The sequence below is a fragment of the Thunnus thynnus genome, chromosome 18 (genome assembly GCF_963924715.1).
Source record: "Thunnus thynnus chromosome 18, fThuThy2.1, whole genome shotgun sequence".
Classification (NCBI taxonomy): domain Eukaryota; kingdom Metazoa; phylum Chordata; class Actinopteri; order Scombriformes; family Scombridae; genus Thunnus; species Thunnus thynnus.
Genome location: NC_089534.1, coordinates 18,332,819 through 18,358,422, shown reverse-complemented (window position 1 = coordinate 18,358,422; position 25,604 = coordinate 18,332,819). Strand labels below are relative to the sequence as shown.

At 39.3% G+C, this 25,604-nt stretch overlaps 3 protein-coding genes and 1 non-coding gene across 5 annotated transcripts in view; all 4 read left to right on the top strand.

Moving 5' to 3' along the window:
- The first annotated feature begins 73 nt into the window (after nucleotides 1-73).
- On the top strand, nucleotides 74-3,223 carry LOC137168950 (syntaxin-11-like). Its single transcript, XM_067571843.1, has 2 exons — nucleotides 74-454; nucleotides 1,905-3,223. Exon 2 carries the CDS (start codon nucleotides 1,910-1,912, stop codon nucleotides 2,810-2,812), a length of 903 nt encoding a protein of 300 aa, XP_067427944.1. The 5' UTR covers nucleotides 74-454; nucleotides 1,905-1,909; the 3' UTR covers nucleotides 2,813-3,223.
- Nucleotides 3,224-3,956: 733 nt separating this feature from the next.
- On the top strand, nucleotides 3,957-17,185 carry LOC137168952 (uncharacterized). 2 transcript variants are annotated; one of them, XR_010924369.1, is made up of 6 exons: nucleotides 3,957-4,733; nucleotides 8,531-8,809; nucleotides 11,271-11,549; nucleotides 13,968-14,246; nucleotides 15,407-15,478; nucleotides 16,001-17,185. XR_010924369.1 is itself a non-coding variant. In XM_067571845.1 (4 exons), the coding sequence occupies exons 1-4, from the start codon at nucleotides 4,541-4,543 to the stop codon at nucleotides 16,063-16,065; spliced, it is 609 nt and encodes a 202-aa protein (XP_067427946.1). In that variant the 5' UTR covers nucleotides 4,266-4,540; the 3' UTR covers nucleotides 16,066-17,185. The 2 variants fall into 2 exon arrangements, 1 of the variants encoding a protein (XP_067427946.1); XM_067571845.1 differs by lacking the exons at nucleotides 11,271-11,549; nucleotides 13,968-14,246 and having other exon boundaries at nucleotides 4,266-4,733.
- A 1,980-nt stretch (nucleotides 17,186-19,165) lies between these two features.
- trnal-uaa (transfer RNA leucine (anticodon UAA)) lies at nucleotides 19,166-19,248 on the top strand. The gene has a single exon. It is a non-coding gene; the product is annotated as a tRNA-Leu (tRNA).
- A 3,045-nt stretch (nucleotides 19,249-22,293) lies between these two features.
- The window catches only part of utrn (utrophin), a 181,694-nt gene continuing 178,383 nt past the window's right edge, over nucleotides 22,294-25,604 (top strand). The window contains exons 1-2 of the mRNA XM_067572501.1: nucleotides 22,294-22,712; nucleotides 24,650-24,814. Coding sequence (XP_067428602.1) covers nucleotides 24,742-24,814 — 73 coding nt within the window. The 5' untranslated portion in view covers nucleotides 22,294-22,712; nucleotides 24,650-24,741. The remainder of the gene's footprint in view (nucleotides 22,713-24,649; nucleotides 24,815-25,604) is intronic.

The window sequence follows — 25,604 nt, the reverse complement described above, 5'->3', positions numbered from 1 at the left end:
CCACCACCCCTAATGGCATGCATGACATACATCCACACACACCCAACACACAGGTGTCATCACTCCACAAACACAAGTGCAGCATGTTCCCTATTAGTTCCAGTCCAGTAACAATTAAGTCAGTCCTCAGATTTCCTCATTACATTTCTTGACAGATATGTCATTTTACATTTTTACATTTCAACCCAGTCTTTTCTTCCCTGAGGTAAACAGAAACTAGACCAAATGATAAGCATCTCCCTTAGAGGAAGTATTCTTTTTTGCAGTGGGAAGACTCATGTTTGTCACCTGGGGAGGGCCGGCAGTCACACATGCTGAGCATAGAGCAGACAGGCAGGTTCCTTCTACGGGAATGAAAAGATGCTCTCAAGCTCCTTGGACTAAATAAATCAGAGTGACACTCGTTGAGGGGTTTTACTTGCTTTCTGATATTGTGGGGAGCCAGTCAGAAAAGGTAAGATACTTTAATTTGGCAGTTGAATTGTACTTAGTACTGTTGTAGCAGAGGCACATGGACACAATTGGATAATTGATAGGACTCCTGTCTACTTAATTAGTGCTAGACTTTGCAGTTTGGAACGATTGACTAGATGGTCATTAAAAAGAGGATATTTATATGTTTATATCATATACTGAAGCAGCTCTTGAAATAGTTTCTTGAGTTTTCACTAATATGGTATGAGGAAATTGATTTTCTGTACAAGAGTATCAGCGGCAGAAATTTAGGCAGTCACCACAGTTTTGAAAGTTTTATGCAGCATTAGGTTGACAAAGCGAATATACTGGAAACTATGTAGCTGTGTATTGATTGCATATCATTCTTATTTTACCATAAATCAGCTTTTTAAATGAAATGTCTATTTTTAAAGTGTCTTCCTTGTTCCTGGTTTAAATGGAGACATTCCAACGAGCTGTCTCACCACAACAAAAAGAACACCCACTGTAGATAAACTCACTATTGTGTGTATCACTTGCAGGACTATTGACGTACAAGCTTTTGTGTGTGTTTTGTAGTTTTCCTATGAACTCGTTCATACATTCACCCAGAAGCGTGTATATTTTCAGCTCCGTCACCATGACTCAGTATTTAATGGCAAATTCTCTATTCAACTTTTATGGGAAGCATTGTACTGAGGGTGCTGACAACCCAACATGTACAGTAGAATGTATGTGATATTAACTTTGAATTATATATTTGATCTATTTAATCCTCATGACAACTTCACTTAAACTATATTTTCATTTATATAGCACTTTTCAAGCTTAAGTATAAAGTATTTTCCAGATTCACAGGATTTATGGAACAAAAATTAAAAAATCAGAAACCCATGTAAGAACTCTGTGTATGACATTAAATATTAGGAACATGAGAGCACATATATCAAGCAGCACTGAGCCTATAAACAGATGAAAGAAATAAGTTGATATATAAATAAGTAAAATGTGGATGAAAGAAATAAACTCATAAAGCAGGTGAAGTAAAAGAAATAACCACATATATAAACAAATAAGATGCAAATATAAGAGATGAACTCATATAAAGCAGATAGAATACCAATAAAAGGACAAACTCTTGAATATAAAACAGAAAAAAGTGCAAAATATATAGAAATGCATATAAAAACACTAAAATGACGATACTAAAACAAGCACAATTTGAAATTTTTAATGACACCATAAAGTAGTAATATAAAGAGGAAATATGAAAGTGATACCATAATAAAAAAGGAAAACATTGTTAAGTGTAGGCCATTTTGTAAAAGAGGCATTTAAAAGCTGCAGTGGAGTCTGCCGATCTCACACTGAGGGGAAGGCTCTTCCAAAACTGAAGGGAATACCATTGTACATCACACCAAAAGCTATACAAGCGGTCAGTACAATAACCAACATCTTGTGTCTCTCAGGCAGAATGCGGGACATGCTTGAGAGGCTGCAGACCATTCATGAGGAGGGGGTGGACTACGAGCCAGAGTTTCGTGGACTTGAGTATGACGAAAACAAGGTGTCTCTGTCTCAAGAGGCGGTAGTGTTTGGGAACTCCCCAGATATTGACAGCATCCTTGACAAGGCCCACTCTATACGCAAGGAGATCTCCTTGCTCCGCTTAGAGGTGGAGCGTCTGAGTGCCCACAATGAACGCTTTGGCACCTCTGTCCGCCGCCTCACCCTACTCAAAAAGGACTCTGACTCTATTGCCAAGGGGATCCAGCAACGCGGGGAGGCTGTGTACGCTCGCCTCCAGGCTCTGGGTACAGAGAGCAAGCAGCTGGAGGAGAAGGAAGGTCCTCACTCTGCTGTTGGCCGCATCGCCCGTGTTCAGTACGACACACTCACCCGTGCCTTCCATGATGCCATGGGTGACTACAACATGGCCGAGGAAATGCAGAGGAAGACGTGTCGGGGGCGAATCCAGAGGCAGGCCTCCATTATGGGGACTGAAATCACTGATGACCAACTAGACGTGCTGGTAGACAAAGGGGGTGAGGGCTGGGCTGAGCTGTCTGACAGCCTGCAGAAACGAGGTGCATGCTCGTCCCGCTGGGCGCTGTGTGAGATCAAAGGCAGACACAAGGAGCTGGTGGAGCTGGAGGCCAGGCTGAAGGTGATCCATGATTTGTTCCTGCACATGGCCGTGCTGGTGGAGGAGCAGGGAGACATGCTCAATCACATTGAGACCAATGTGTGTGGCACTCAGGAATATGTTGAACAGATCAATGTTCACATCAAGAGGGCCCTTCAGTACAAGAGGAAAAATCCTTTGCAGCATTGTTGCCCTTGTCTACCCTGCTGGAGACGCAACCAAACCTTTTAGGACTTGTTTTGATGAAGTTTTATGGATGATTTAAAAAGGAAATAAACATTTATCTATGTACAGAAAAAAAAAGGACAACTAAAAATAAATGTGTAAGAACAGGGACACTAATGAGCGCAAAATGTCACTGAAACAGTTTTGCCCATAAGAGACTCACAATGTATTTCTAGAGTTGATGTGTGAAACTTGAAATTGTAAAAGGTTTGGAGTTACCAGCTGACTAAAATCTGTTGTACAGTAAAATAACTCTTTCTGTTATTCGGATCAGAGAATTAATCTAATTGTGGATGTGGGTTCATGGGAGGAGACTATACATTTTAAACTGATGTGATTTAAATTTAAATTGAATGAAATAGTTTACATTTTGAACAGTTCAATGACACTCTAAATAAATACTGTTTTAGTAAACGACAGTCAGTTTTTTGTCCTTGCCAGAACATCAGTATAGTAAGTTGGTGAACAGGGGAAAGTGGTGCACATGGTCACACCTTAGAAGAAGTGGGGTCATGAGAGAGATGGGCAGCAGTACGGATGGAAGGAGAGTTGACATATTGAAGTCAGCAGTGAAAGATGATATTCATTTGGAAGAGTTACAACTATGCAGAAAAAAATGATCAATGTGCTTCAGCATAAAACTTACCTGAGTATTTTGAAAGTGGGAAGAAATTCAGCTAGACAGACATTAAATAAACACTAATGTGAGAAAGTGAAAATTGAAATAGGCAAAGATAATGAGAGGTGTTGTTCATGACTGGCATGTTTGGATAAAAATGTTAAGTTGATGTATTGGTGACAGGACTGCAATTATGGGCTGAACAGGGTAAATTACATAGATAGTGTATAACTCAAAATATAGAGAGATTAAGTTTTGAGGTGTTAAAAGTTAGAAACGATGCCACATAATCTATAGAAGAATAACAAAAGTTCCTTCTTTATGAGTCAGACAAGCTATTATAACGTCAGACTGGAAAATAGACCATGATCCATTGTCAAAGGCTAGTCTAAACTACTTCCTGAGAGTATAAGTCAGCAGATGATCTGTTTACTTTAGTGGAGGAAAAGTATACAGCAGTTTATGTAGCTCATTTATCTACTTTATACTGGGAAAAATATTAGAGCAAGGAACATAAATTACTGGGCCCCTCTTAATCACTGTTTACATTTATCCTGGCACATTACATGGCCCCGGGTTTGCTGTGTGGCAATTTAATTAAAAACAAATTAATATGCAAAACAGAAGACACAGGGTCTCTCTTCAAGACAAGGGCCTCAAGATCAGGTAATCATGCCAGACCCATATTATGTCAGTATCCCCATATTTCCACACACTTCAATTGATTTCATCACCACAACCCCATTGTCACACATTTAACATGGAGCTTTCGGGATCTCTTGAGGGTCCAGGTAACTGTGGACAGTTGTCAGTCTTGCCCAGTTGGTAATCCAGCATTTCATTTAAAATAAAAACAGATTAAATGACTAAAGGAAATCCTTGAGCATGGTCCACCATCTCTTCACTAATGATGGTTAAAAAAACCTCTTAATGTTAGTATGAGCCACTAAAAAGAGGAAATTCAACCTCTCTTCTCATTTCTGTTTGTGCATCCTCTCCTCACGTCTTAGAATTAAAGGTGAAAATATAAATTGTCATGAACACTGTTTTAAACGCCTTAAGACGTACAAAATGGACGTGTTTACAGGGCCTTTTTTTGACGTCTTAAGACGTACATGTTATACATTTTACTGCGCAGGCGCGCACTCTTTGTAGAAACTCACACGAGTTTGCAACACAGCGGAGTAGGCTACTTGACAAAACGGAATCACCCATCTAAATTGGGAGGTTTTAAAGTGACAAGCATGGGCCTGCCCGTGTATTTCTTTCTTCTCACGCTGTCCGCAGTATCGTTGGGCGATGCAAACGGTAAGAAAGCTCATTCTCTGTCGATTAGTTTTATTAGTCGTTGTTATGTCCCAACTGGTTTTCAAGTAAATGTGAAAGTTTGAATGGCTTTGGTTTTACTGCCTGTGTTACTGTGTTGTGTTCACACAACATGACAGCCAGTACTCGCGCGAGTTTGAACGCAGGAACATTTGTTTTTATTCGCGTCAATCGCGCAAGTTTGGCCGCGGCATCATTTGTGCTTATTCGCCCCAAACAGCCAGTGGGCAATGGCAGGCACCGGCTAGTCCCCACCTGAACAACGGAAGCCAGCCATTGATGTTAGTGAAGCTCAGCCTGCCTGCCAGCTGAGTCCCCCTGCTAACAACATTCATACCGACACTTATCTGTAAACACTGAGAAATACATCAACTCCTCTGTTCGTTTTGCTGTGATAAACTGCATTGACCTGTCACACAAAACTCCCCCCTAAAATCCGCTCATTTACTGCACTTTCCAGACGACACCTACAGACCTTACCTTGGTATTCTGTCAAAATTCTTGATACTCAGCCCTAACATGACAAAGTTGTAGCACACACACTGCAGATGTAGAGGTCAGTGACATCAATATCACAACTTGCCACTGATTTCTTCTGATCTGTGTAGGAATTTGTGCACTCAAATATCTTTATGACTTTATGGGGAATTATGAATTATTATTATGCACAACTCCAACATGAAATTATTCGTCCCGTGACATAACTCATATTAGAGTGGGTATAATAATAGGGAAATAGTCCTCCTTGTTGGACACAAAAGAGAGGTCAATTAGAAATCTGATTGTTATTAATCTTAATTATGATTTTGCAAGGGTATAGGTCATTTATGGTTAAGTGACTGAGATGCAAACACAAGAAAACACAAACAAGTCCATTTTAATTACATGCACATTTATTCCTAATGCTACAGCTACAAGTACTTAACACTTCAACATTTTACAAACAAGACACATGAGGGAAAGGGAAACTGGTACACAAGGCTATGGCTAGTGAAAGTGTGAAATGCATGATGCAGAGTTATGTATTGTGTAGTTGGCATGAGAAACCTGATAAACAGAGGAGCTGACTGTTACCTGGGAAGCAGCAAGTCAAATCAACGGTAACACAGCTTAGTTCTAAATTGCCAATTGAAATTACAAATCATGAAAGCACCAGGGTTTAAGCAAGTTGATGGAGGTTTTGTGCTTGCTTCCTGGGGTGGCTTCTTGTGGAGAATGGAGTCTGTTGTGGTGGGGTGAGGAGCTGGAGTCTGGATCTGGTAGTGATGAGTGAGTCGGCCGGTCCGGACGTGAAAAACTCCCATTGGGAGAGAGCTCCTGGTTCAAGCTCTTATGCTCTCCTAGGCTTGATCCTCAACTCATGACTCCAGATTCAGAAGATGCTCTGAGTCACATCTTCAGACTAGCAAACTGCAAGCGTTCCACCAGCATGGCAGAAAGCAAAAAGCACCAGCAACCAGCATCAAGCAGCCCAAAAGAGCTGCCTAAAATCTTAAAAACAGCAAACAGCAGCCAACAGCACAGCGTCTCAGGCAAGACACTGTTTTAAAGTTTTGGTCTGCCCGCCCAGAAAGTGCATCCTAGCCAATCCCAGGGGTTGCAGAGTTTTGAGGGAGCAAAGTCAGTCCCCCCTGTCATGAGATGGGGTGTTCCTTATCTGATCCTTTCTGTTTGCAGGAGGTTGTTTAAATGGTCTGGTCAGTGAGGAGTTTGGGACTCTCACTGTATTGGCCAGCATTCCTGGGGTGTTGAAGAAAGAGCTGGTCTGTTGTTTGAGGCTTGTACTGTTTGCCTTTGAAACATGCAGGGACTTTATCCTACATCTGCTTTTTACTGTAGAGCACTGTTAGTCACGATCTACAAGGCACATCAGCCTTTTGTGACAAAAAAATTCTCTTTAGAACTGCTCACCACACTGGTTATGAGACTCAACACAAAACACAGCCATTACCCTCCATCTATCCATCCATTTTCCACCGCTTATCCGGGACTGGGTTGCAGTGGCATCAGACTGAGTGGGGAAATCCAGACATCCTTCACCCTGGCAATGTCCTCCAGCAACTCTTGGAGGATCCCTAGGCTTTCCCAGGCCAGAGGAGATATGTAGTCACTCCAGCATGTTCTGGGTCTGCCCTGGGGTCTCCTACCAGTTAGATGTGCCTGGAACACCTCCAGAGGGAGGCATCCAGGAGGCATCCTATCCAGGTGCCCAAACCACTTCAGCTGGCTCCTTTCGATGCAAAGGAGCATTGGCTCTACTCTGAGCTCCTCCCCTGGCTCTAAGGCTGAGCCCAGACACCCTCCGGTGGAAGCTCATTTGAGCCGCTTACATTTAGTCACTACCCAAAGCTCGTGACAATAGGCGAGGGTTGGGACATGGACTGACTGATAAATTCAGAGTTTCGCCTTCTGGCTCAGCTCTTTCTTCACCACAACGGTCCAGAACAATGCCCGCCTTACTGTTGATGCTGCACCGATCTGCCTGTCAACCTCATGCTCCATCTTACCCTCACTCATAAACAAGACCCTGACATACTTGAACTCCTTCATTTGGGGCAGCAACTCACTCCCAACCCAGAGGGAGCAGTCCACGTTTTTCCAGCAGAGCACCATGGCCTCAGATTTGGAGGTGCTGACTCTCATCGCAATCGCTTCACTAACATCACTAATTTAGTGCCATACAGAATATTGTATGAATCTCAGACATCATTATTGCATATTTAATGAAACATTTGCTTTGGAAAAGTTTGGACACCACTTTAAGTTTTGCACAGTTACTTTGGAGCTAAATTTCTTAAGATTTATAATACTTTCTGAGATTTATACAATATTTTTTGTCAAAATAAAACTTTACTTTTTAACTCCATGCCTCCAGTTGTTCACACAGACTTTTGGTCAAAATTTGAAGTCCTGAAGTCCAAGCAGAGATAACACTGACTACATTATGTTATTTTTAAAAACCAAAGCTGCTCCAGAGCCTCAGAAGACATTAAACAGGCTGAGTAATCCTCCTCATAACCAGTAAACTGATCTTTGGAATCAGTGGAGTGTCTCTTTACAGACAAATGAAGAATATGGTATGAAAATGTAGGTTTACCTCTTGTCTCAATAGGGCTTAATATGATTCATATAAAATATTTGATCAAACTTTAATCTTAATTTTGCTCAAATTTTAATGGATTTTAGGTTGTAGGAGAAATTCAGATTATAGAACATGAACAAACCTGTAGTTTTTAGTTTAAAAAAAGCTCTCCTTCCTATGCAAGAAAATCAAAAACTACAGTTATGTGTATCATCAGCTGCTGTTGGCTACTAAAGAAGAACTAAAACTAATTTGATGGTCAGTTTTTCATTCTGACAGCTTGAGACTGTTGATCAAATGTTTTTCACAGACACAATAAAACTCTTATAACACAAAGGCTCATACATGCTTTGGAAGAACCTATGATTTATATTTTATAACACAATTTTTGTATTGTTTCAGTGTAATAGAAAGTACTGTCCACATCTCTGACAACAAATTACCTGTGATTTACATTACAACTTCTTCACTGTATGCGTCTGTCAGGATATGAGTCAGAAATAGTGTTTGCAGTGGCGACAAGTCACCAAATATGTGCTTTTCTATTTTACTCTTTTTCTGTTTTCCTCCCTCTGAAATATTATAATATCATATAAAAACAGAGAAAGGGTGAACAGTAAAAAAATCCCAGTATTACAGTTCATGGCTAATCCTGTAATTGTTCTTTACAAGTTATTGTTTTATACTATGTTCATAGGTGCAGCTCCAAAGCCATATGTCACATCACTTCATGAAACAGAGGACTGGGCGCTGCTGCAGTGTGAAGTTCAAGGTGCTTTTTCAAAACCTAAATCACACTGGGAGGACAGTGATGGAAACATCCTTCCTGCTGAAGAACCACACGTGATTCAAAGAGGAAGCAGCTACGACGTCATCCTCAACATTAACGTGACCAAGACCGGCAGGTATCGCTGTGTTGCCACACAGGAGGAAATCAACCATCAGATTTATGCTGAGACATATGTGTACATCCATGGTGAGTTTCTGCCTAATCATATTTTGATATTCAAATGATTTTAATTGTGAACATGTTTTTAGTTCTGAAGAAATTTCAATGTGTGGTCAGACTGAAGACAAAGTGAATGAGCTCAAAGCAAGTTGAAAACATTTTAAACTGAATAAAAACTTCACACTTACACTGAAGCTCTTTGACTCCACTTCAATGATCTACAGAGACAAGAGGGAGAGTGAAAGGGTCTGAAATACCAAAGAACTGGAGTTAGTGTTGAGTTGTAGATAGCCATTACCATAGTCAACTAATCAATTATTCAGCTTTAGTACAGTAGATAATGCTATATACAGTAGATCTAAAACCAAACATTTTTTCAAGATCAGCGTCATTACACAGTAAGTTGTGTAACAATGCAAAGGAAGTCTAGACCTCTGCAGAGGATCTGTATAGTCCCTCCAGGAAAATTGCGATTTTGTGACGGCAATAATTTACACAAATTCAAAAAAATCTTCACAATATTTGTGAGAGCTTGCAATTTTGCTAAATTACAGCAACTTCTGGCCAGATCAACAGACCGATTGTGATTTGGACCAATTGTGGCATTTGGTGCCGTGGTAACTTGTCATTGCAATGCATTCAGCAAGGATTCAGCTGCATTCAGGTGCAGGTAGAAGATGGACAAATCTCACTTGCCAACAAGAATGATGCCATCGACCAAGCAAAACAATTCCTAAATGTCTTGTTTCCTTTTTTTTCATTTGACCTGCACTATGCTTTGGTCTGCATTCAGTTAGTCTAGGTTGGTGCGGTGTGTGTTTATTCCTCCCGAAATCAGCAGCAGCAGCACCACCAATGTGCTCCCTGGCTCTCTCCTCCAGAGCTGGCCACTTCTCAGCAGTTGTCTGTCGGCAAGCCGCGGCAGAATCCAGCTCCAGCCCCATCATACGCGCGAAATTTTCGCTGAAGTTGAATAATTCGCGTCTATTCGCGTCTTTACATTGACTTTATATGTAATCTCAATGCGCGAAAAATTCACTTTGTGTTTGGTGTGAACACAACATAAGACTATTTATTTGTATTTAAATGTCTTTTTACATTGCCTTGTGTTGCTTTGTCTTTGCTTCTTTTGGAGAATGGAGTCTGTTGTGGTGGGGTGAGGAGCTGGAGTCTGGATCTGGTAGTGATGAGTGAGTCGGCCGGTCCGGACTTGAAAAGCTCCCATTGAGAGAGAGAGCTCCTGGTTCAAGCTCTCATGCTCTCCTAGGCTTGATCCTCAACTCATGACTCCAGATTCAGAAGATGCTCTGAGTCACATCTTCAGACTAGCAAACTGCAAGCGTTCCACCAGCATGGCAGAAAGCAAAAAGCACCAGCAACCAGCATCAAGCAGCCCAAAAGAGCTGCCTAAAATCTTAAAAACAGCAAACAGCAGCCAACAGCACAGAGTCTCAGATAAGACACTGTTTTAAAGTTTTGGTCTGCCCGCCCAGAAAGTGCATCCTAGCCAATCCCAGGGGTTGCAGAGTTTTGGGGGAGCAAAGTCAGTCCCCCCCTGTCAACGGACAGGCGGGTATAGTTCCTGAATATGGTTACGCCATTAAACTAAGTATTTACAATTTAACAATTTCATGATTCCTAATTTTGCAATTTAGATAGTAGCTTTAGCGTTCTCACAGTGAAACAAGCAGAATGGTACTAAACATGATAGTGCTATCAGGGATGATGGGGATTATATTATTGTTACATTTCTTGGTTTAAAGGCAATGTAATAAAAGTAAAACTAAAGTACATAACAACACATACTATGATATACACACACATACTGACACACAACAACAATCATCCTTATACAAGACCTAAAACTACATTTGTAAGTCCATGGGTTTGACAGTCCTTTGTTCTTGATCTGACTTCAAATGTCATGGGGTCCATGCCATTTTTTGTGTGTGTATGCATGTGTGTGTGTCACTGGGGCATGGCATATTGTGCAGCATGTCTTGTGCCATATGCTGGTTTGCCCAGTGAACAGTTCTTGGGTTGGTCACTCAAGTCCTGAAAATCAAAATCCACAGTGGGAGTAAAGTTGGTGCCAGCTCATGCTTTATAAGAACCTATGATTCATATTTTATAACACAATTTTTGTATTGTTTCAGTGTAATAGAAAGTACTGTCTACATCTCTGACAACAAATTACATGTGATTTCATTCAACCTTTGAATTTCTGAGCTGAAATTCAAAGGTTGTCCAAACTTCTTCACTGTATGCGTCTGTCAGGATGTGAGTCAGAAATAGTGTTTGCAGTGGCGACAAGTCACCAAATATGTGCTTTTCTATTTCACTCTTTTTCTGTTTTCCTCCCTCTGAAATATTATAATATCATATAAAAACAGAGAAAGGGTGAACAGTAAAAAAATCCCAGTATTACAGTTCATGGCTAATCCTGTAATTGTTCTTCACAAGTTATTGTTTTATACTATGTTCACAGGTGCAGCTCCAAAGCCATATGTCACATCACTTCATGAAACAGAGGACAGGGCGCTGCTGCAGTGTGAAGTTCATGGTGCTTTTCCAAGACCTAAATCACACTGGGAGGACAGTGATGGAAACATCCTTTCTGCTGAAGAACCACAGGTGATTCAAAGAGGAAGCAGCTACAACGTCATCCTCAACATTAACGTGACCAAGACCGGCAGGTATCGCTGTGTTGCCACACAGGAGGAAATCAACCATCAGATTTATGCTGAGACATAAGTGTATATCCATGGTGAGTTTCTGCCTAATCATATTTTGATATTCAAATGATTTTAATTGTGAACATGGTTTTAGTTCTGAAGAAATTTCAATGTGTGGTCAGACTGAAGACAAAGTGAATGAGCTCAAAGCAAGTTGAAAACATTTTAAACTGAATAAAAACTTCACACTTACACTGAAGCTCTTTGACTCCACTTCAATGATCTACAGAGACAAGAGGGAGAGTGAAAGGGTCTGAAATACCAAAGAACTGGAGTTAGTGTTGAGTTGTAGATAGCCATTACCATAGTCAACTAATCAATTATTCAGCTTAAGTACAGTAGATGATGCTATATACAGTAGATCTAAAACCAACAATGCAAAGGAAGTCTAGACCTCTGCAGAGGATCTGTATAGTCCCTCCAGGAAAATTGCGATTTTGTGACGGCAATAATTTACACAAATTCAAAAAAATCTTCACAATATTTGTGAGAGCTTGCAATTTTGCTAAATTACAGCAACTTCTGGCCAGATCAACAGACCGATTGTGATTTGGACCAATTGTGGCATTTGGTGCCGTGGTAACTTGTCATTGCAATGCATTCAGCAAGGATTCAGCTGCATTCAGGTGCAGGTAGAAGATGGACAAATCTCACTTGCCAACAAGAATGATGCCATCGACCAAGCAAAACAATTCCTAAATGTCTTGTTTCCTTTTTTTTCATTTGACCTGCACTATGCTTTGGTCTGCATTCAGTTAGTCTAGGTTGGTGCGGTGTGTGTTTATTCCTCCCGAAATCAGCAGCAGCAGCACCACCAATGTGCTCCCTGGCTCTCTCCTCCAGAGCTGGCCACTTCTCAGCAGTTGTCTGTCGGCAAGCCGCGGCAGAATCCAGCTCCAGCCCCATCATACGCGCGAAATTTTCGCTGAAGTTGAATAATTCGCGTCTATTCGCGTCTTTACATTGACTTTATATGTAATCTCAATGCGCGAAAAATTCACTTTGTGTTTGGTGTGAACACAACATAAGACTATTTATTTGTATTTAAATGTCTTTTTACATTGCCTTGTGTTGCTTTGTCTTTGCTTCTTTTGGAGAATGGAGTCTGTTGTGGTGGGGTGAGGAGCTGGAGTCTGGATCTGGTAGTGATGAGTGAGTCGGCCGGTCCGGACTTGAAAAGCTCCCATTGAGAGAGAGAGCTCCTGGTTCAAGCTCTCATGCTCTCCTAGGCTTGATCCTCAACTCATGACTCCAGATTCAGAAGATGCTCTGAGTCACATCTTCAGACTAGCAAACTGCAAGCGTTCCACCAGCATGGCAGAAAGCAAAAAGCACCAGCAACCAGCATCAAGCAGCCCAAAAGAGCTGCCTAAAATCTTAAAAACAGCAAACAGCAGCCAACAGCACAGAGTCTCAGATAAGACACTGTTTTAAAGTTTTGGTCTGCCCGCCCAGAAAGTGCATCCTAGCCAATCCCAGGGGTTGCAGAGTTTTGGGGGAGCAAAGTCAGTCCCCCCCTGTCAACGGACAGGCGGGTATAGTTCCTGAATATGGTTACGCCATTAAACTAAGTATTTACAATTTAACAATTTCATGATTCCTAATTTTGCAATTTAGATAGTAGCTTTAGCGTTCTCACAGTGAAACAAGCAGAATGGTACTAAACATGATAGTGCTATCAGGGATGATGGGGATTATATTATTGTTACATTTCTTGGTTTAAAGGCAATGTAATAAAAGTAAAACTAAAGTACATAACAACACATACTATGATATACACACACATACTGACACACAACAACAATCATCCTTATACAAGACCTAAAACTACATTTGTAAGTCCATGGGTTTGACAGTCCTTTGTTCTTGATCTGACTTCAAATGTCATGGGGTCCATGCCATTTTTTGTGTGTGTATGCATGTGTGTGTGTCACTGGGGCATGGCATATTGTGCAGCATGTCTTGTGCCATATGCTGGTTTGCCCAGTGAACAGTTCTTGGGTTGGTCACTCAAGTCCTGAAAATCAAAATCCACAGTGGGAGTAAAGTTGGTGCCAGCTCATGCTTTATAAGAACCTATGATTCATATTTTATAACACAATTTTTGTATTGTTTCAGTGTAATAGAAAGTACTGTCTACATCTCTGACAACAAATTACATGTGATTTCATTCAACCTTTGAATTTCTGAGCTGAAATTCAAAGGTTGTCAAAACTTCTTCACTGTATGCGTCTGTCAGGATGTGAGTCAGAAATAGTGTTTGCAGTGGCGACAAGTCACCAAATATGTGCTTTTCTATTTCACTCTTTTTCTGTTTTCCTCCCTCTGAAATATTATAATATCATATAAAAACAGAGAAAGGGTGAACAGTAAAAAAATCCCAGTATTACAGTTCATGACTAATCCTGTAATTGTTCTTCACAAGTTATTGTTTTATACTATGTTCACAGGTGCAGCTCCAAAGCCATATGTCACATCACTTCATGAAACAGAGGACAGGGCGCTGCTGCAGTGTGAAGTTCAAGGTGCTTTTCCAAGACCTAAATCACACTGGGAGGACAGTGATGGAAACATCCTTTCTGCTGAAGAACCACAGGTGATTCAAAGAGGAAGCAGCTACGACATCATCCTCAACATTAACGTGACCAAGACTGGCAGGTATCGCTGTGTTGCCACACAGGAGGAAATCAACCATCAGATTTATGCTGAGACATAAGTGTATATCCATGGTGAGTTTCTGCCTAATCATATTTTGATATTCAAATGATTTTAATTGTGAACATGTTTTTAGTTCTGAAGAAATTTCAATGTGTGGTCAGACTGAAGACAAAGTGAATGAGCTCAAAGCAAGTTGAAAACATTTTAAACTGAATAAAAACTTCACACTTACACTGAAGCTCTTTGACTCCACTTCAATGATCTACAGAGACAAGAGGGAGAGTGAAAGGGTCTGAAATACCAAAGAACTGGAGTTAGTGTTGAGTTGTAGATAGCCATTACCATAGTCAACTAATCAATTATTCAGCTTAAGTACAGTAGATGATGCTATATACAGTAGATCTAAAACCAACAATGCAAAGGAAGTCTAGACCTCTGCAGAGGATCTGTATAGTCCCTCCAGGAAAATTGCGATTTTGTGACGGCAATAATTTACACAAATTCAAAAAAATCTTCACAATATTTGTGAGAGCTTGCAATTTTGCTAAATTACAGCAACTTCTGGCCAGATCAACAGACCGATTGTGATTTGGACCAATTGTGGCATTTGGTGCCGTGGTAACTTGTCATTGCAATGCATTCAGCAAGGATTCAGCTGCATTCAGGTGCAGGTAGAAGATGGACAAATCTCACTTGCCAACAAGAATGATGCCATCGACCAAGCAAAACAATTCCTAAATGTCTTGTTTCCTTTTTTTTCATTTGACCTGCACTATGCTTTGGTCTGCATTCAGTTAGTCTAGAATACAAGTTGATGTTGTTCAGACATCAAAGATGGACATAATCTACCTCACACATAAAAATGTACTTTGGAAATGAAACTATGTTTTTATGTTAATGGATTTATTTTAATGGCATTATTGACTGATTTTATTTGGTGCTAATTCTGATGTGGAAGTTTATTTAATAAAAGCTTATAAATGGAACTCAAGTACAGTATTTTTTTTGAAGCTGAGATCACTTTACAAGGTAAGATTGGCCCTATTGGTGGTTTTTATCTGCAGATTATTTTTCGATGTTCAACTTTTTTAATTTCAGTTTTCATAGAGCTTAGTCACCTTAGGTTTTCTCTTTGTAGATGTTATAACCAATGTGCTATACATGATATTCAGTATGTTTATTCATGACATTTACATTCTGAGTGTCATATCTTTTTTTGTATCTGTTTCAGAGGACAAGTCCTACCATGGAGTTGGTGTATGGTTTTTAGGTGTAAAGTACATCATGAAATGCGGCAAGAAAGGTACAGTGAAATAATGAATTCTATCAACATACCTATAATCATGCAGGGATCAACATAACAGATACTTTAAACAATCTCAGGTCCAGAGTCTAAACAGATGTCCCCTCAGATACAAACCATTCTGTGGATATTAACATTCAATACAAAATCCACTGACTTATACAAGTTGCATGGGATGGCACCATCTTGCCAATTCTTGTTAATTCTGTTAATATTATACAAACAAATGAATGGTCTCATTGATTGATTTATATTGGGAACAAGTTAAAGAACTGTTAAAGAGGTGTAGAGCAGAGAGGATGAGGTGGTCGACCCCAGGGTAACATAGAGCATTAAGAGTCACCTGTAAAACTGAATTCATGAGCACACTAAAACCATTCAGTGAAACTTTTCAATGTTCACTATTAACTGTTTGAAAACAGACTTTGAAAAGACAATAAAAATATTCAAATCTATTTGGATGGGTCACCATAATATAGAGTAGACTTTATGTCATTTATACTTTTGTTTTCTTTCCTGCAGGTCCTCCTCAGGGAAATGATTCTCACAGCAGTCCTTCAAAGCAGCAACTTAATCCACCTATTTGAGTCCATCTGGTGTAAAGTTTTGTGTGTGTGTGTGTGTGTGTGTGTGCGCGCGCAAGTTTTTTTTATGTGTGTGTTTGTTTGTGTGTGTATCTGTCTACATCTGTCTGTGTATGTGTTGTATGTGTCTGTCTCAACAATATGTAAATATGTAAAATATATAAATACATATGTGTGTGTATATGTATGTGTATATATATGTATATATATACTCTGACGCAGTACGTTTCGCCAAGATCTTATTAACACTCACCAAGCACTTTGTGATACAAGTAAGCTTTAATAAGTTATGTAAAAGATAATATTGATTTATTGTATAAATATAAATTTTATTTTCCAAAGCTGTGGGGGAAAAAAAGGGTATTAGGTGACCTGTTAGACCAGCAGATCTCTTGCTTTCAGGCTTAGATTAAAATCTATATAATGCTACTTGTAGCTCGACCATGTTGTGCCTGAAATCACCAGGAAAAACTTAAATTCTAAAACTGAAAGGCAGCTTTGAAGTGAGGGATGAATAGTGATACTGGTCATTTTCTTTTCTTCTCAAACTTTTTAAAAGCTGAGTATGAGTGTTTTGAATAAGCTGGTGACAAGCAATTGACTTCAGTCTGATGCCCAATGATTGTAATAGTCCAGGAGAGAAGAAATAGAACTACTTTTTCAGATCTGAGATTGTTATTTAGCTGAGATTTTTTAATGAAGGGAAAAAAGATTGACTTAATTAAGTATTAATTGTTTTTAACTTATTTTTTAAATGATTTAAAATGATATCTGACTTTCCGTATAACAGTATTATTGAGTCAGTCAAGTATGTCAGTTACAGTTGAAAACATTGAAGATTGTTTAGCTCATTTCTCATCATGTTATAGGAACTGTGGCCTTTTGAATGTGTTCATATATATACTGTATATCATATCTGCGATGAGACATTCCAGTCATCATGGTGACGTAAAGTTTAAGGTGCTGACGATGAGACACAACGTCCACATTTCACTCCAGCAGGGGACATTTGTTGCATGTCAGTCCACATGTCTTTCCAGCCTCATTTCCAATTGTATGATGTTTCTCCTGCTGATGATCAAATATATCCAAAATCTGGAATAAAATGATACATTTTTCATTGTGTGACTGTTGTGGAAGTTTTTGTCTTGATAAATTCAAATAAGAGATTATACTATGTTGTTGTTTTTTTCTTAAAAACAAAAAACAAAAAACTTTTTCAACACAAACAGATTTGTGGCACAGATACAAGTTATTTGTTGCTCTCAGGATCAGATTTTGGGTGATTATGAGACGTTTTGTCAAAGAAGTCTGTTTTACATTGTGGTTGATCATATGTAGAAAAAATCATATGTAGAAAAAAAGGGTAAGCGCTTTAAGTATATAACTCACAAATATGACCAAACACAAGCATGAAGGAAACATCTGGCAGCTACTGGGTATCAAACCTGTGACCACACAGCAGTGATGGAACATAACTAAGTACATTTGCTCAGATACTGTACTGAAATATGGTTCTGAGGTACTTCAAGTCAAGTCAATTTTATTTGCATGGCCCAATATCAGAAATCACAAATTCACCACAGGAGGCTTTACAATTTGTTCAGCAACACCACATCCTCTGTCCACAGACCCTGCTTTGGGAGTTATGGGGAATTTAAAATATTTAGTTTGCAACATGTTAATAGTATTTTTCAAATATATTTGTGAAATTGAGTTTCTGTTAGATAGGGTATGAGATGTTATTAATTAAAGTTCTCATTGTTTTGTTTTGAAATTTGACCTCATTAAAGTCACAGCCTCTAAAGGTTGTGGGAGACAAGAGGTGATAGGAGTAGAATTTGTTAAAATCCCTTTAATTAAACGTATAATAGAGTTGAGGATGGGTTTAGTTATAGATTTAAATATGTTACGATTGCCAATTAAATCATATCTTAGGCAGAAATTCTCATTTGACATGATACAGCCACTGATATTAACTAAGTGAGTCACTGACAAAATTCCTTTCTCCATCCAGTCCTTATATATACAATGATTTGGTTTTTTGTTTGTTTGCTTGTTTTTTTTGTGTTTTTAACCGTAATATATCTATTATTCCATATTGTGATTATATAATTCAATTCAATTCAAATTCAATTGGCTTTGTTGGCATGAAAGTTTCAAGAACAATGTTGCAAAAGCATGAAAGTACAATTTGTCCAAATATTTGGACAGTACACAATAACAGTAATATGAACATCAACACAGCATTAACATTGATATAAATTAATTAAATATATACGGTACATTCTATGCATTTATTTGTGTGTGTTTATACATGTTTTTTTCTGAATTATACAACTAGCTCTTCTTTAAAAGTGGTTGTTTCCAAAAGTTGATATAGAAATCTTTGCTGTAAAGTGGTGCAGTTAGGCAGAGAAATGAATGACCTGTTCGAGTGCCCCCGTTTGACAAGACACGCAAAAACAGCCACTGCATTCATTCAAGTCTCCAAAACTTTCTACGGACTTTTTTTGGTAACTGCCTGCATGACTTCGTGAATGACTGCAAAGGCTCCTGTCTGTGTTGGCTTTACCTCTTTTTTGCACTGATCGCTCAGTGTGTGGCAACAATAGCGGAATATTCTGTTATATATGACTGAAATTGCAGTGTTATTACCGTATCTTGTTGCGCTATTAGTTAGCACATGCTAATGGTATTAGCTGCAGCTCCCAGTTAAATATGTAACGTTCGAGTGGTGACGATAGATATATAGTAGATGTTTGCAAGGTAACAAGCTGCCATTTATGGCTTTTGGTTATATGTTTTAATATATCATACACACAGCCGAAGTTGTCATACTAGTTTGTGTTAAAGCTGTGTTGTCTTGCCAACGAGCTAGCAAGTTAACTCGACAAGTTAAAGTTAGCTGCTAGTTTAGCTACTAACACAGCGCTAGCATCGCAGCCCTGCTCGCTCGGTAGGCATTGCTGCAATAGAACAATTCTAATAATGGCGTTTGTTGATAGCTACGTAGTTATTTGAACAATTATCACAATTCTTGTAACGTAATCTACCATGGAGCGGTTTTTCATGTCGCATTGTGGCGGGATGCGGTGTGTATACCAGGATGGCCGAGTGGTTAAGGCGTTGGACTTAAGATCCAATGGACATATGTCCGCGTGGGTTCGAACCCCACTCCTGGTAGGTATTTTGTTGGTATTCCTGTTAGCATCATTAAATTACCTGCGATGACCACAAGAAGTATCAACATTCACCGGCCGTGAATGGCGTCATGAAATACCGATAACACACCCTACTAGTTCATGGTATGTTGAACACACTAAGCAGGTTTAAAGGAAAACATGAACGGTGGATTTCCCTAGCTTCAAACGCAGCACTCTGAGTTTATAAACGCAAATACAACATAAGCTTCCATATAAAGCGATAAAACATAACAAGAACATGAATAAAAAAAGACATCCGTTGTGATAAAGAAGATATTAATTATGTACCGTGATAAGCACCTAAATAAACTAAAATGTCCTTCATATCAGCTCTGCGTTTTTACTAATTAGTCCACTTTTACTTAAATACAAATACGATTTTTGGACAGTTAGGGATCTGTAAGAATGGCAGGTTAAATGAAGTCAAGACCGGAAAAACGATGGTACAATAATGCTGAATAATCTGGGCGCTCAAACAATAGGATGACGTCCAGAGCAGCAGATAAGACATATTTGTACAAAGTTAAATGTTAAATTTAGTTAAATTTTCGACAGTACACGCCCACCTCCTGCTGGTATATACCGTCAAAGTATCCATACATTGGCATATTTGGTGATAGTGGAGGTGCCAATAACGTTTTTCAACTAATGGGGGGGAACATGTTTGTAAATCGAATAGATGTCGTTTTGCGCTGTATTTGTGCAATAAAGTCCCTCAAGTGAATGTGGTCTATCTTTCAGGAGTAGTTGCACCATTAGGACAGAAGAGGGCACTCTAAGCCCTTCTAGCAGCCTCTGGGCTGCAGTCCAGCAAAGGCCCGTTGAAGGCTACCACACTCTCACCCCTATAATTTCATTGCAAGGGCGACGCCTTGGACCATGGACACCCAGTCATCTGCATCTGCCACAGGAAAACTTCACAGAAGATAGCTGCACCTCATCTAAAGTAGTATTCAAAGTTTGTTGAGCTGTAGTTACATAGATCCAAGGCGTGCAGATGGAAAATATGCCTTTTGAAAGCTCCTTGGCCTAGGTCTTTTGTACTACAGTGTTCACAGACACAAGAAATGTAAATATGCATCACATGTGTATCAAAAAAGCCCAGAGTGACAAATTGCAGTACATCATAAAATGCAGTAGAGTATTGGAGCCTTGAATACACAAGACCTCATTTTACATATTGTTTGTGAACATACAGGTGAGAATTCCAGGTTGTCCCCACACTCCCTATCCACTCACTGTCAAACAAATATGTGTTAGTTGATACGTGTTCCAGGTCTTACAGAACACTAATTTGTGAAATTGAGCTTCTTCATTGAGCTGTGTGAGGAAGCATCCACAAAAGAGCCCTGACAACTGAGAAGAGGAAGGGAGAAGGACGAGGCTTTACAATAGAAGATCAACATCTCTGCATCCCCAAAGCCACAGAGACTCTTTCCATGGGCCTTCATGTATTATTCAGTCCCCTCAGGTACTGGAAAAGTTGTTGCTTTGCAGGCCAACACATCACTTAGGATAATAAAATGAAACGTGATACAGTGCAAGTGGTGATGGAAGTGTTTATAGTAATGATATTTGCTGTTCTGTTATTTTTTTTTAAATTTCTTTTCCTATGTATTAATATTTTTTATTGTATAAATTGTTTTTTTTTTCTTTTTGTAAATTGCTTTGTGCTGAATATTGTGCTATATAAATAAAGTTTGTTGGAATATTGCACAGTATTTTTTACTGCCCAACATTTGTTTACAAAAAGTTATAGTTGCTAGTTATTTAATAGATTAATCATTTACATATAAAACACGACCAGTTGATAGAATGATTCAGTAGTCTGAGTATAGTTCAAAGTACAGCATTAAAATGTTGATTACATGTTAATGCATTAGTCATATTAAGCTAATATTATAATACAACACTGAATGATAATAAAGCTGTGTAATGAATACTTTCACTTTTGAAGTTTTACTATTTGAAGTACATTGTTGATAATATTAAAGCAAAACTTATTTGTAATGGAGTATTTTTGCATTGTGGTGTTGCTGTTTTTACTTAAGCAAATATACTTCTCCCACTGTAAATAGATTTCAAGATTAGAGTGAATGGAATAATGTGTCACAGTGCATATATATTACAATAAGGCAGAGATCTTGGGTTGAATGGCTTAGTGTAAATAGTCAATTAATGCTGCGTTTACCTGGACAAAAAGAACAATTAAAGTTTGTTTTAAGGCTTTGGGTTTTTCTTATGGGAATCACTGGTTTCATTGGTGCTACGTCACGTGACGCCCACCGCGCCATGTTTCCATCTCCGCGTCGGGAAAACTTTTACAGCCAGAGGGGAAGTTAAACATAATTTGTCAAGTCACCCACAGTGAACACTGTACTTCCTGTCAAAACTTTCAAAGTAAACGTGATTGACTTGACATTCAGGGATAACTCCTGAAATGCTGAGTAGTGAGTGAAGTGAGAGTCAATTTAAGAGCAAAATGACGATGTCGTCAATTCACTGAGTCATAAAGTACGTCACGAAGGTAATTTAAGGATATAAACATATTGTATGGGATGTCAGGGTTATTATCAACGGGAGCCTTCAAGTAAACCCGTCATTAAACTGGTATTATGATTAGTTGTTGCAAAACTACACAATTATTCTCTAAGTCTTTGGGAACGACTGCTTTTTGGCGCCAGTTGTGTGATTATCGCAGTTATTCGCCAGAGTTGACAAGTTTCGCTCTTTTATTTCGAAGGATTATTCCAACGTTTCCGTTACGTTCGTCTAATTGTGTCTTACTTAACATCAGTGTAGCCAGAAGGGAGTCCAAATAAGCGATACATTTTTTTCCTAGGATGGCGAAGTCATGACCCGCCCTAGTCTGCCTTTGATTGGTTTATCCCAACCAATCTCACTCCTCATGCCTAAACCTAACCAACCCAACCAACGAAGACAACGAGTAGTAGCCAATCAGAGGCACAGTGGGGCGGGTCATGACTTCGCCATCCTAGGAAAAAAATTGGCATCAGGCGTCAAGTAAGCAACGGGAACAAAGTTGTGGGACCTGAGTCCACAGTTGTGCGGTGTTCATCCGTGAAATGTAATAACAAATCTCTCCGTTTCCAAAGAGACAGCCTGCCGTGTGCTTTTCAAGATTACGATAGTTGGGCTTTGCTTTGCGTTGCAAAAGGCGTCTCTTAAAGCTTTTTTTCCTGGCACATTGTGGAGACTGGATGCGCTGGAGGACGGTTCTCACTTAACAGTTACTAGTTAGCTTTAGTTAGTTAAGAAGAGTGCCTCGTACCGCTTAGAAAATGCCTTAAACTAATTGGATTAATGCACTTTTTAAACTTTTCAACTTTTCAATACGCCTTACTTTATTTGTGTGTCTATACTCCTCACGTTTTGGACTTGTTTTGAGGGACCACGTCTCCTGACTCCTTGGTGACAGCAGAGGTGAGTGTGTGACATGGGCTCTTGAAATGTTTCGGACCTGTAATGTTGACCGTCATTGTATCAACACTACACAACACAGCATAGCATTTAGTTTACGTTATTGTGAAGTTAGAAGTCGTACTTTAGGTGTAGCCATCAAAAAGTAGCCGTTAAAACGTTGAAATTAGCTCCCAAACAATCAGTGTTGACCCGAGGTCTCGCGCGTAGCCGTTAATGTAGCTACACTGCAACCAGATTTCTAATTGCTTGGTGAAAAGTTTGCAAGATATAAATACTACAGCCACACCCACGAGATGAAACATTAACTACAAAAAAGCCATCATGTATTCACAGTTTAAAAGTCCCTTTATGTGTCATGTAGTAGTGTATATTATGTTTTTTGTCAGGAAGGTGGTAATCTCATCAGATTAACACAGCATAGGAGTGCTTTAAATGTACTGGGTTGAAGGCATTTACACCCAGCTCTTGTTTAAATCAACCGAACTATAAATTACATTACTATACTACACTGCTTGTTGAAATGTACAGCTTCAAAGGGTTCCGATTAAACTGGCTAATTGAATCCCTTCAGTTGTTTTGCCTCGGTTGTCAAAACCAGTCTTCTCACATTGAGAGGAACTGAAATTGAAAAGACACCAGTAAGACATATGAGGCTGCCTTTTCCTTGAGTTTATCGTTGTTATTTTTGGGTCTTGCATCATCCCTCAAGAAGTGTAACTCACCAAGCAAGCACCGCCTGATAAAACTGCACATCAACTCCTTTCATGGTAAAACAAATAAGCTATTTGGGGACTGAACATGGATGTTTTTTTAAGTAGACCACAAGCATTACACTAAAGCTGCAACAATGTGTAACTCATTTGTCTGAAAAATAACCTGTGATGGATTATCATGTCACTGCAGCAGCAGCTAACATATTCACTAGGTCAAATTGAACATTTGGAGATTATCCTAGTGCATGTTGCCTTTTAGGTTCTGACTGGAGGCAGAGCGCACAGCAGAGTGTCCTGTGTGAAACTGAGAACCACAACAATGACATTTACCACTGTTATCACATGACAACAGATTAAAAATTGCAAAGTAATTCCTCATTATTCCCCCAAAGGAACCTCTCATCAGAGTCAAGGGTTTGCTGCTGCTTAGAGTTTGTTTTTGATAACATTTGAACTGCATCACTTGGTTGCATGATGATAAATCTTACCCACTGATATCTGAAATCACTGTCAGAGTTCAACATGAGCTTGTTTGCCAGGAGCAAAATGTTCTTGTCAACGTACATGTGATTAAAATAAGCTATGTTGCTGACTCATAAGTTTATAATGGAGTGCATTGAAAGTAACAGAATTCAACATTAGAAAAGAGCATTAAATTTGACCAAGACTTTGGGTGTCTATGATGACGGTGGAGACCAACCCAAAGTAAAACAGACACACACAAACAAATGTCTATGGTTGGCAAAAGACCAATTTCACCTCTGCTTGACACTCTGTGGGTGTTTCAACCTCAAACTGACTTAACTGGCTGGCTTGTTGCTGAGGCGTCACAAAAGTCTTAACTATGATTGTCAGCTATTATAGCATCAATTACTCTTACAGGAGTGGTTTTACACATAAATCAATGCCCAGAGTGTCAGCCTAAGGCCACTGTGTGAGACTGGTTTGTTTCCTTACCAGAGATGATGAGTGGACATAGAAGTGTCTTAAAACAGCTGTTGGTCTTAGTGACCTGTGTGGTTCCTTATGTGGTGCCAGATCTTCTTGCAGGCTTAACCATTATGTGACCATGTTGTTTTTTGTGTTTAACACCTCCTCACCCACATTCTTTTGAGATTAAGTCACATTAGAGCAGAAAGAGCTAAGGGAAGGCATACATATTGCAAAGTTGAGTGACTGCAGAATTGATTGAATGCAAGTTTTAAGTTTGATTCTCGCTTACAGGTGCAGAAAGAGGGCTGTTGCACTGTGTGTCAAGAGGCCTGGCACTATATCACACCATTTCAACTAATAAAGCATTGGATTAATTTGCTGCCATGGCGTCACACGGTGACGTCGCAGAGGGAGGAGCCAATGATGAGTTCAACGACATCATCAAGTGGAGATCTGGTATGTTTTTGATAGGCCTGGCCATTGTTTAGATTGTTGTTTTGAGCCTTATTGTTTAATGCATTTAATAGCCACACAGCATGCAGAGTATGTAAGCATATGTGTCTTTGATATGGTAGCATATCACATAACGGCATAGAATGAACATTTTGCTGTACATGCATAAAAGCAGTGACTGAAAGGAAACACTGACAGAGCCAGAAATCCTGTTGTGCATGGTTAACCTCAGTTCCCATGGAGGCAAAGCAAGCACCACAGGCATAAAGAGAAACAGAGATGGTTGATAGTAACGCGTTTGCAAGGAGAAACAGAAAGTAACAGAAAAAGTGACCAATGGCTGCAGAGAAAGGGGAGAAACATGAATGCAGGGATGGGTCTAGAGAGCCGCACCCTGTGATCCCTTTTTCAGTGGATCATTTCATTCCTTAGGTTAATCTTTTGTAGACACCAGCCTCAGAGAGAGATAGATAAACAAACAAGTTGTTTTTCTAGAAAGAGTACTTAATACTTTGTGTGTTCGTGTCTGCTAAAAGATGGAACTCATTGATACCTTTTGAATAGGATTTCACATTGAATTAAGATGTGTTGATGTAACAATCAATAGTGGGATAAGACATAAGATGGAAGGTAAACCATTTTAAGGCAAGTACCCACCAAAAAAAAGATTGTGTTGGTATGTTTACAAGCACCCATCTTCTTAACTTGCTGCAGTCTGCTAATAAACAAAGGCTTACTTATTACTATGTATGAACCAAATGATTATAGAGCTGCAATGCTGAGTCAGTTAATC